Source organism: Carcharodon carcharias, chromosome 2 (assembly GCF_017639515.1).
Source record: "Carcharodon carcharias isolate sCarCar2 chromosome 2, sCarCar2.pri, whole genome shotgun sequence".
Lineage (NCBI taxonomy): Eukaryota > Metazoa > Chordata > Chondrichthyes > Lamniformes > Lamnidae > Carcharodon > Carcharodon carcharias.
In genome coordinates, this window is record NC_054468.1 from 211,653,680 (window position 1) to 211,666,608 (window position 12,929).

Genomic DNA, 12,929 nt, shown 5'->3' on the forward strand with positions numbered 1-12,929 from the left:
CCATTAGTCTAGCCAAACCAAGTTCTAAAGTGAAAGATGTAGTATATTGAGAATTGCATTGTGCACTTTGCCCCCTTAAAGCTACCATACACATGTACCAGCAGAGGCAGTCTAGGAGAATAAAAGAATCCATGTTTTCCGCACCATTTAGTGTCTCCGGGGGTAAGATTGAGATGAGGAATCACATTTTTGAGGTGCAGCAACTGCAAACGTTTGTACTACAATTCAGAAAATGTTTATATAAGTCAGGGTAATATTTTGCTCTTATGAAGATTTGCCCAACATACATCAAAGAGCAGCTGACCTTTTCACAAGTGATGAAAACCTTACGAAATATATTCAAGCTCACGCTCAATACATCTGTACCACCTTTTTCTCTAGACACACACCAACCTTTACAAACTGTAATTTTGAATCCACATGCAATTCATTTTAAGCACTGAAACTCAACCCTTTCATTTAGGATTTACAGTACAAGCCATGTTACATGCTTACTGTTCAGAGGGCGAATTATGAATGACAGAGGTATCAATTCAAGTTACTACTGTTGAGGTTGATCGTGCATGTGCATTCATCAATTTAATATAAGCTGACACTTATTCTATACCCGCATATTGCATATCCACCTACCTTCAAAGTAATATTACTGATAACAGCTCAAGTTGTTGCACATTGCGGACAGCTGTGAATGAATTCTGGAAAATCGTGACAAATAATTTTACGGAGAATTTACCAACAACTGCTTAACGGGCTTACCGTGCTGGATGTCTTTCATCTCCAAGTGAAGACTTGACATTAGAATTCCAACAGCTTGCGACCTCTTGTTGTTCAGAAGTTTCACAACCTGGAGCAAGAAAGAAAGAAAGAAAGAATCCAGTTGATGGAAAGCAAATCAAACACACATCCCATTTTATAAAAATAATGTAAATTTCAGGTAACTGAAGGATTTGTCTTTGAAAGTGTCTTTCGTTAACACCTTATATGATGGTGGAGCCTAGCACAATCAGGACTAGGAATACTTTCATCTTGAGGGCCAATAAAGATCAAAATTCATAAAGAAAGTGGCACTCGAGCATATTTTTAGACATTCCTCCAACAAACTGAACATGTGAAACAAGCTCAGACAAGTTTTGAATGCAGCATTGTTATCACACAAACTAATTTCCTATAAATGGTCACTGTAAGACTGGTCTTCTTTCCTCTTTTCTCCTGAAAATCAGAACAGAAGAGCACAGGGAACTGGGTACTACTAGAGGTTAGCGAATGAACCTTTCAACTTTTCAGACCTATTCCAAATCGAAGTCCAGACTGATAGTGGCATTCAGTGCATTGACCACGAGTGTCCTTTGTGAATTATATATGGTCAGTCTTGTCCTTGTTACACCATGGAACTGTGTGCACAAGTTAGCAAAGAGAGGCAATACATTTTGAGAGGAAAATTAAGAAATATAAGCAAAGTCACAGAAGTGCACGGATGACCTAAGTTTTTAGATGCATAATTCTCCCAAAGTGCACTGCCAATCAATAAGCTAATAGTGCATTTCGGTTTCTACAATAGCCAAATGGTAATAATGGGCAGAATTTTTACGTCGGTGAGCTAGGGGCAGGGCCTACTTGCCAACCCGAAAATGACATGGGATATTCAGGAAGGCGGGGGTACAGCGCGATCAGCTGACCACCCACCGACCTGTCAATGGCCAATTGAGGCCATTGACAGGATAATTAAGCCAATTAAAGGCCCTGCCCGTCCAACCTTAAGGTTGGCAGGCAGGCCAGGAGTCCCAGCGTGCAATAGAAAAAACATGAAACCTCATCCACCGGCGGGCTGAGGTTTCATGTCTGTTTTAAAAAAGTTTGTGATATTTATTAACACGTCACATCTCGTGTGACATTGTCACATGAGGGGGACGTGTTAATAATTTTTTTTATTTTTCATCTTTCAAAAACTGTCAGCACTCTCCCTGAGGCAGCGCTTAGTCTCAGGGAGATGTGCACTCTTTAGCACACATGCACGAAACAGCGCACTTTGACAGTTGGGGAATCCTTCCCCCCCTGCACAGGAAGTGCATACCTGTCGGGCAGCCCGCTGGTCAGGCAAACACTCAAGATGGCGGCAGGGTCCGTTTCGGCGGCGGTGATCGGCTGCCGGCCCGCCCACCCATCAAGGGCAAAATTCTGCCCAATGAAACTCGTACAAGACAGTGGTTAACCATGGTTAGAGTATCATGTGCAGTTTTGGGCACTGTGTTATGGAAAGAACATTAAAACCAGAGACCCTACAGGGTGGATTCACCAGTATGATGCCAGGAATAGGAAATTACTTTTAAGAGGAGACATTTGAGATACTGGGACTATTCCTGTTGGTGCAAAGGCAGCTTAAGAGGGGATTTTAAAAAGATTTTTTTTAACAATATTGCCAAGAAATAATATAGATATGAGAGGCCTCTAGCTTGGAAAAGGAGGCTAATGACCCTGTTTGACAACAAGCTCCTTCTCCTGGACAACTTTAGTTTCAAGTGCAGAAACTGCATAGAAGACAATTTGTTTTGTAATTTGGTCAACGACAAATCCGAATCACATTGAAATCTTCCCTACCTCAAATTTCAGAATTGAACCTAATGCATTGCACAATATTATCCCATATCAAAACTATTTTTGTAGCACATATAGTTAGGCATTCTAGATCTAGGTAAGAACAGCTTATCTGATTAAATAGTACTTTGCTGTGCAAAACAGTCAATTGGTCCATACTGCCATACAATATCACAAGAGCTACTGGCAATGGCATTGAGATTTGTGCAATGATGGAACACATGTAATAAGCACACAGCTCCTTTCTCCCGCCCAACACAAGATGAAGGACATTTGTGTTGGAAGCTTAAATATCTCCATTTTGCATTAACAACAAACTCTCTTTTGAGTTAGCCTAGTTAGATTGAGAGCAAAGCTCAGCTCCAGCTTCCAAAGAACATCTCCATTGGAGTTACCAGATCTGTTACATGGGTCTGAATGAAGTTCCACTAAGAACTTTACATCAAAGGTGTTATAATATGGTGCACAGTGGTGACTCCTCAATGAGATCCTGCAGAGTTGTATGTTTAAACATGAACCCTTGATTCTTAACTTTAACTATTTACAGATCCAAGGTATGGCCATGCATGGAGCAGTTGTCTCCATGCAGCCTGGCTTCCAGAGTGTTCTTTCTAGACTGATCCCCCAGAGTCTATTACCATGTAGCTCTATACATCATACTGTGGGCGGTGCTATGCTCAAATCCCAAATTAACCCTTACTCTACTGAGCATCTTTACATTACAATAGCACACTGCAGGCACATACCACAACAACAGGGATCGTTTGTTCTTTGTCTGTAGAATGGTTACAGCACAGGAGGGATCCATTAGGCCCATTGTGTTCGTGCTGGCCCTCTGAAGGATCAATTCACCTAGTGTCACTCCCCTGCCTTCACCCCGCACATTCTTCCTTTCCAGATAATAATCCAATTCCCTCTTGAAAGGCCTGATTGAACCCACCTCTTTCACACTCTTAGCCAGTCCGTCCCAGATCCTATGTATTTGCTGTGTAAAAAAGATTCCCCAATGTTTACATCAATACCTTCAGGCGAGCCGTCTTTAACCCAATTCTCACAGGTGCGTGCACACAGACACACACCACTACTTGACAATAAATTCCAATAACATTGAGAAGTATTATATCTTCCTGACATAGTGTTTTACACAAATTTAATATAACTTCCTTAATTTTGTACTTTATGCCCCTGGCCGAGGATGCCGTATGCTTTATTAACTGTTTTCTCAGCCTGCTCTGCCACCTTCAGTGATTTATGCACATATACACCCATGTCCTTCTGTTCCTGTGTCCCATTTAGATTTGCACCTCACTTAGCATTGCACCATTTTATGTTGTCCCTCCGTGTTCTTCCTACCAAAATGAATCATTTCACACTTCCCTGCATTAAATTTAATCTGCCAATTATCCACCCATTCCACCAACCTATGAACTTTTGAAGTTCTACACTACCCTCCTCAGAACACAGTACTTCCACGTTTTGTATTGCCCAAAAATTTTGAAATTATACCCTGTAACCAAGGTCTAGGTCATTAACATGCAACAGAAAAGGGCAGAGGTTCCAACACCAACCCCTGGGAAACTCTACTATAAATCTTCATCCAGTCAGTAAAACAACCAATTAACCAGCAGTCTCTTCCCTGTCACTCAAACCATTTCATATCCATTTTGCTACTGTCCCTACTGTTTCATGAGCTCTAACTTTGCTCATTCTTTATATAATCTATTTTTAAACCCAAAAAGTATTGGGCTTTTTATTTCCTTTTAAAATAACTGCGTGCATATTTTCAGGGAAATATGTACTTTAACTTGTCAAACTGTGCAATCTTGTGAGGCTATTGTGCATAGGTAGGAACAACTCACGAGACATTACAAATGCTGCTTTTGCTTTAAACAGATGGTAAATCCTGCTACTGCTTGAAGACTTTCACTTTCACCGGAAGTCCTAAGCAATTCACTGTTGAAAGAGACGATACTTAAGTATATGAAGCTTTCTTCAGTGATTACATTAGTCTCAAGGCCCTGTTTGGCATTTATATTGATCCTGCACTGTTTCAGCTTGAAACAAAAGCTTTTTTGGTGTGAAACAAATTCTAGAGCAGATTGATGTATTAGCTACCTTGAAAGTTATTCCTTTAGTGGGCAATACTTAGAAAGGAAGGTGGCGTGTTTTATTAACTGACAGGTCTAGTAATTCATTTCTTTTACCACACTAAATAAAGCCTTTCATCAAATTTGTTTTAATGGCATGATTTGGGTCAAGTTTCCTCAGAGCTGATAAAAATCTGTGACAGCCATCAGGCACTAAGAACTGAAATATTAGCCACCTAATGTATGAGATTATTGACAAGCAGTCCGTAGCTTGAAATTTTTATGAATGTTCATACAAAGGCTTGCAGGGTCCAAAGGTTTTCCTTAATGCAGTAATGTCATTCCTTTGATACACCCATTTTGTCAAACAATTTAAAAAGGATCAACTGACTTTAGTCATTCCATTGGACTTTTACCAAAAAAGAAAAAAAGGTAGATTCCATCTTGATAAGAGATATTTTGCCTTTACAAAAAAAAAAATTGCAAATAATGTCACATACTTTCAACATTCTTTCAAATTTGTACAAATATTAACTAAGAATCAGTCAACTTGGCCGTCAGTCAATGTATTACCTTGCAGTTTAATTAATGGTTTTGATCCTTCAAAAATATAATCTCGGAGCCGTCTGAGTGTTCTTTGCAATTACGTACAGGCAAAAAATAAAATTTGAATTTTGCTCCAGCAACACTATCTAAAGGCATAGGGGTTGCATATAATGTGGGATAGAGAACTAAATCAGGCTTCTTGAGTCACAGCCCCAAATATCCACCATAGCTTTCAAAGTAAAAGGCTTCCTGTAATAACATGAGACCACATAACATGGCGATATAAAACATGCTCTCTGTTCCAGGGAAATGCTCACTCTTAAACAATTTTCAATTTTTGTATCCAAACATGTTACATTCCTTTTGATATCATCCAGATCAGATCAGCACGTTTACAAAGCAGCATGAAAAACAAGAGGGGAAAAAAATCCAACAGGCCATCATTTCGGCCCCGTAAAATAAGTTGTGGATCTCATCCCAAGAAAGCAAATAAGGGTAAACGTTCCAAGATAAAACTCAAACTTCCACATGGCCTTACTTGCCACACCCTTAAAGTAATCAAGCAAAGACTCCAGAATATCAACATTATGAACAATACTTTATCAGACATATTTTGTTCCACAAGACAAATCATCTCCAAACAAATGAAATCATGACATTACATGATAAAATGAATAATCTATGTCTCCAATCTTCATCCCCATTCCTTATTCACCTAGCTTCTTTTAAACAAATCAATTAGTACACTGGTTCTGATGCAACCAATTCTGCACTGGTGGGAGCTGGGGGTAGAAAGGATTCATGTTGGTCTTGTTCTCACGTCCTCTAGTTCTAAGGTCATAGCTAAATGCAATAAGCTGCTTGTATCCACATTGCCCTACATTAGAATATTCTAACTTCTGTTGTCGTCACAAGATGTTTACTATGGTGCTTCAGCTGCACCTTAAGTGTCAGCCAACATTCTCATTATTTTACATATAGCGCAAGCTGCTGTTCTTGGTGTTCTAGGTTAGGATGTTGCCACCAATGGCAAACAAATAAATATGGCTCAATGTTCAGCAAGCACAAAACAGCAAATAATAAATCTAAGTGCATGCAAGACAATGTTTCCCAGCTTCGGTGACAGCACATTGGTTCAAGGTAAGCTTACTAAGAAATACCAGTCTCAGCTACCCTCATGACCTCTCAATACAGCTTGGATTGCAAATGCAGCAAATGATCGCTCAATACATTAAAGTCATTTTCTTACTCCAATTTTGTCATCTTTTCCAGTGGTCAGCCATTCACTTGGTGCACATATCTCCATGTTTTCTGTTGTGATGTAAATTACATTTAAGCAAATTAAATTTCTACCATCATCCCATAGCCCATAAAATTCTTCCCTGATTCCTTACTTCATAATTCTTAATATGCCCAATCCTCTGCGGATGCATTGAATTCCCATTACAATAGTCACTAAGTCACATTGGTATAATTGTTGGATATTTATTAATTCTTTCTTTCCTTTAAACACAAAAGTCTAAAAAGCTAGCAATTTAGAAGAAAGTTATGCAGAGCTCCACAGTTAGTATCTCCAGACATACCTCCTTCTATTTGTACCAATTTTCCATGTTCTACTGGAATTTTAGACTGGCTAATTATTCCACTAATTCCAGGGCCTGTAATCCTATTTAAAGCCCAAAGTCTTATCAAATGCCAATTGAAACTTCAAGTCAGTTATACTTTTTAATATCAGCTCTGGTCAAATCAATGCTTTCATCATTAATTCACAGCTATCGATACATTATTCATATGCTTGGCTGTGAATCAGACTCTCATACCTTCGGGTATAGAATTCTGCTCCATGTTCAATTTCAACAAAGGATTCAGAACACTGGGCAGAAGTACACTTTCCAAAGCTTCTAAAAACTTGACTTAAGTATATGAAATGCCCACAAAATCCAACAAGCTCTCAGAATGTTCTCAAACTTCTGTTGATCCTGCACTGGTGTTATATTCCTATTATATGTCAAACAGAAGAAGTGGTACATCTGTTTCTTCCTCTCTTCCCCCAATATGTCATGAAGTTGTATGGCCAATGTGATCAGTGACACAACTGAGCCCTTGGTTAGCTCCTCAAAATAATTCCAGTATATTTCAAAGACATAAAATCTAATGATTGCTATTCCAGACACTTGATCCCTCACACAAATCAGAAAGCATCATTTTAAAAGGAAAGGCCCCAACCAAAACAAATCATCAAGAACATTTTCACGACTGTAATAAAGAATGACTGTTATTACACAGCAAGGTGAAGCCACGTGTGAGGCCAGCAAACAATCTAAAAATATTAAATATTAGTGGAGGTGTACATAATACTACTTCAGAACAATACAAGAATTGAGAACAATTTAGAGCGTTTCCTGGTTATTTGGGTCCAAAGCAAAATAATCTCAATTTTTGTGCAGATGAAATATTCTGATGAAAGCATATCAGTATTTTTTTTTTTACAGGAGTCCTAATATGACCGAACCACCCAAAAACATCAGTAATTCTCAACTGCAGCTTTGGCACACTTGTAACCAATTTGAGAGCTCACTGATATTCAGAACAATCTCTAATCTTGTTCTAATCCATGACTGTATAGTCAAGTGCATAATGTGCAACTGTATACATATTTCACTTCAGATTGTCACTAACAGTCACACTTCCCATCACCGATCACAAAAATGACACTGAAAACTCCAAAAGAGAAAAACACTCCATTTTCGAGAATTCATTTCTAGAACTTAATCAAGGTTCTTTGCTTTCATATGAAGAGCACCACCAGTAGCTGCATAAACTATTGCAAGGCCATGGAACCGGCCCTCATCTGATATATAATTCCCAGCAGGGAATTACAGCATGCTAGTCAGGCTCATGAGCACAAGCTGATTCTTCCCTTCATAGCCTGCAATGCTTCAAAATGCTGTGAGGTTGGGTAACCAAGCAGGCAACAAGGATTAAAAATTCTCTCTTATTCAGTTACAAACCACGCAGCCTACTAATTTCACACAATCACTGCGAGAAGCATCTTTTGGCACCCAGTGGTCCAAAATGGGATCTGAAAACAAAAGGAAAGCTTGGAATCAGTTGTATTCCTAACAGGCCACAGACATCATGATGGGGCTGGGGAATGGGGATGTTGGAGAAGGGTTGCAAGGCAAGGAATGCAAGGACAGCAGTAGACTTCCTCAATGCTAAAAGATAGATTTAGTTCCTTACCAAGAAAAACAATTTGGTTTGTTTAATGCAAAACAGGATAATGAATTCCAGTCAGTTTAAATTCACAAAGGTACGTACATCTGTATCAGTAGCATCTATATATGTTAACATTCCCTTGCTAAATGGAAAGGGCATCATATAGTCATTGCAAGTGTAATTGAGGGCATATATCAATTACAAAATACTAGATCATTTATGAAAGCAGCTATTATTTCCTGATCACTTTACAAATGATACAGCACTTGAGAAATCAGTCAATGGTGTGTGTGTTTTGGGGGACAGTAAATAGGGTAACAGTAAAAACCAGTTATCAGTTTTACATTCCGGCTCATTTGCTTTTCCCCTGAATTTCATGAAAGAGCAGCTTGGTGGAGTGGAATGTTCCTCCTGTGGTATGTAGGAAGTCATGGACACACCATGTGTCCTTGACAAACACATCTGCACTAAGTGCCATCATCTGCAAAAGCTTGAGCTCTGGGCTTTGGAACTTAAGTGACGGCTGGAATAAGTGGTACATCCATGAGGCAGAAAACTACATTGGTAGCATGTTTGGAGGTGGTCACAGCACAGGTTTGGAGCACATAGGCAGAAACAGAATGGTGACCACCAGGCAATCTAAGAGAACCAGACGGGTAGTGCAGGAGTCCTGAGTTGATCTCACTTGCTAACCAGCTTTCCATTTTGAATACTGGTGAGGGTGGTGGTTCCTCAGAGGAGTACAGCAAGAGTCAAGTTCGTAGCATCTCTGTTGACTCAGTTCCACAGCAGGGGAGAAAGAAAAGTGGAAGTGCTATAGTGATAGGGGATTCATTAGTCAAGGGAACAGACAGGCATTTTTGCGGCCATAGATGTGACTTCAGGATGCTTTGTTACCTCCCTGGTGCCAGGGTCAAGGACGTCACAGGACTTTCTTCTGGAGAAAAGTGAACAGCCAAAGGTCTTGGTCCATATTAGTGGCAAAACATGGGTTTGATGAGGGATGAGGTCCTGAAATCAGATTTTATGGACTTAGGAAAGAAATTAAAAAGCAGGACCTCAAAAGCAGTAATCTCAGAATTATTCCCAGTGCCATGCACTTGGGAGCATTGGAATAGGAGGATTGAGCAATTGAACACATAACTGGAGAATTGGTGTAGGAGGGAGGGCATCAGGCTTCTGAGGCATTGAGAGTGGCTCTGGGGCAGGTGAGACTTAGTACAAGATGAATGGATTGCACTTTAGCAGGATCAGGAATAACATTCTTGCAGGGAGATTTGCTAGTGCTGTTGGAGAAGGTGTAAACTAGATTGGCAGAGGGCTGGGAACCTGAGAGGGAGCTCAGATTGGAGGGAAGCAAAACTGGTAACAGGTTGTAGAAAAGTGGTAAGTGAAATTAGAAGGCAGACAAAACAAAAGCAAGCATCAAATAGGGTCAGAATGCAGAATAATGTTAAAAAGATAGAGTTAAGGGCATGCTATCTGAATGGATACAGCACTTGCAATTAGGTAGACAATTTGAAGGCGCAGAGGTCAATGGGTACAATTTAATTGCCATTGCAGAGACGTGGTTACAGGGTGTCCAGGACTGGGAACTGAATATTCTGGGATATTCATCATTTAGGAACGATAGGCAGAGTGATAAAGGAGGTGGGGTAGCACTGTTAATAAGGGGTGAGATTCAGTATATTAGCGAGAGAGAATCTTAGATTGAAGGATCAAGATGCAGAATCAGTTTGGGCAGAGCTAAGAATCAGCAAAGGACAGAAAACATTGGTGGGAGTTATTTAGAGGCCACCAAACTGTAGTGACGCTGTGCATGGTATAAATCTGGAAGTTAAAGCTGTGCGTAACATGGATAATGCAGTAATAATGGCCGGGACCCGCCACGGGTGGGTGTGAAAAATCCTGCCTAATGGGTGACTTCAATTTACACACCAACCGGGTAAACATAATTAGCACTAGTGCTATGGTTCGTGAATTCCTTGTGTGTACGAGATGGGTTTCTGGTGCAGCACGTTGAGGAACCAACTAGGGATAGAGCTATTTTAGCTTTAGCATTATCTAATGAGGAAGGGCTAATCAATAACTTTGCTGTAAAGGAGCCATTAGGAAATAAGTTTTAAAGTGATTTAGTTCACTCTGAAACTAGGGTCCTAAACCTGAACAAAGGAAATTATGAAGATATGAGGGGCAAGTTGGCTATGGTGGACTAGGAAAATACACAAAGATGTGACAGTAGACAGGCAATGCCATTATTTAAAGAAGTATTACATGGTCTACAGCAAATACACATTCCCCTAAGAAACAAATACCCAACAGGAAAGGTGAATCAACCGTGGATAACAAATGAAGTTTAGTTTGCATTAGATCAAAGGAAGTGGCTTATAAGGATGCCAGGAAAAGTGGTAAGCCTGAGGATTGGGAGCAATTCAGAACCCAACAAAGAATGACCAAGAAACTGATAAAGAAAAGGAAAAGAGAATGTGAATGCAAGCTGGTGAGTAACATAGGTGACTGCGAACAGTTCTTTAGGTATGTGAAAAGGAAAATATTAGCAAGGACAAATGTGGGTCCATTGCAAGTGGAGACAGGAGAACTTATAATGGAGAATAGGGAAATGGGAGAGAAACAAAACAGTTACCTTGCATCTGTTTTCATGGAGGAAGATACAGAAAATCTCCCAGAAATACTAAAGAACCAAGGGAGTAGTGAAAATGGGGAATTGAAAGAAATAATATTAATAAAGAGGTAGTACTTGAAAAATTTATTGGATTGAAATTTGATAAATCCTCTGAAGCTGATGAGTTACATCCCAGGGTGTTGAAGCAGGTGGCTAGAGAGATAGTGGATGTATTGGTGGCTATCTTTCAAAATTCTAGAGATTTTGGAAAGGTTTCTGCAGATTTGAAAGTAGCAAATATTTAAGAAGGGAGGGAGATAGAAAAACTGAACTACAGACCTGTTAGCTTGATGTCAGTAGTCGGGAAAATGTTAGAATCCATTAGAAAGGATGTGAAACTGGAGACTTGGAAAATAATATGAATGGTCAGAGTCAACATGAATTTATGAAAAGGATATCATGTTTGACAAAGCTGTTGGAGTTTTTTTTTGAGTATGTTACTTGTAGCATAGATAAAGGAGAACCAGTGGATTTGGTGTATTTGGATTTTCAATGGGTACTTTTGATAAGGTCACACACAGGTTGGTAAATAAAATTAGAGCTTATGGGATTGGGGGTAAGATATTGGTAGGAATTGAGAATTTGTTAACAGAGAAAAAACAGAGGTAAGAATATGCGGTTCATTTTCAGGATGGCAGTATGTTATACTAGTAGGGTACCGCAAGGGTCAGTGGCAGGACCACAACTGTTCATAATCTATATAAATGATTTGGATATGGGGACCAAATGTAATATTTCTAAATTTGTTGATGGCACAAAATGTAGGTGAAAATATATGTTGTGAGGGGGATGCAACAAGGCTTCAATGTCTTGTTGCAATTGTATGGAGCCTCGGTGAGACCGCACTTGGAGTAGTATACAGAGTTTTGGTCTCCTTTGATAAGGAAGGATATCCTTGCAATAGAGGGAGTGCAACGAAGGTTCACCAGACTAATTCCTGGGATGGCAGGATTTTCTTATGAGGGGAGACTGAAGAAGCTGGGCCTGTATTCTCTCAATTTTCAAAGAACAAGAGGTGATCTCATTGAAAATGACAAAGTTCTTACTGGGTATGACAGGATAGATGTGGATAGGATGTTTCCCCTGGCTGGTGCATCTAGAAACGGGGAACACAGTCTCAGAATAAGGGCGGGCCATTTGAATCCGAGATGAGGAATTTCTTCACTCAGAGGGTGGTGGATCTTTGGAATTTTCTACCCCAGGGGGCTGTGGAAGCTCAATCATTGAGCATGTTCAAGACAGAAATCGATAGATTTCCGGAGACTAATGACATCAAGGGATATGGGGATAGTTGGAAAAATGGCTAAGAGGTAGATGATCTGTTTGAACAGTGGAGCAGGCTCAACGGGCTGAATAGCCTACTCCTCCAGCTCCTCTATGTTCCCTTGGAATAGAAAATTGGCTAGAGTGCAAAAAGGGGCAATGGTTCATTCAGTACCCCCACCTCAAGATGGAAGTATATCCCGTTGTGCTTTTCCTTTTTAAAAACATTTCTTTTGCACTTTGAGCATGTAGTTACACTTCAAAAGCCATTTCGCACAATCTCAGTTTCACTTAATGTCTCTCCATATTGCTGAGGAGACTGGAGCCAAGATTAGTCCCCACATGATACCCCTAATTTCCAGCAGAAATCAAAATAAATTGGTAATTCAAATACCAGAACAATCTGTTTAATCATTGGGCACCAATGCTCATCAGTAAACACTTATGCTCAATTTATTCTCCATTAGCTGAGTCAACAAACATTTTAGGAGGATAATGCATTACAGATGTACAAGTGCTAATAAATCCCTAAAACAAAC

The 12,929-nt window shown here is 39.7% G+C and overlaps 1 protein-coding gene across 1 annotated transcript in view; it reads right to left on the reverse strand.

Moving 5' to 3' along the window:
- The window catches only part of fmn2b (formin 2b), a 401,079-nt gene that overhangs the window by 224,722 nt on the left and 163,428 nt on the right, over positions 1-12,929 (reverse strand). Inside the window, exon 8 of the mRNA XM_041207507.1 lies at positions 757-844. Coding sequence (XP_041063441.1) covers positions 757-844 — 88 coding nt within the window. The remainder of the gene's footprint in view (positions 1-756; positions 845-12,929) is intronic.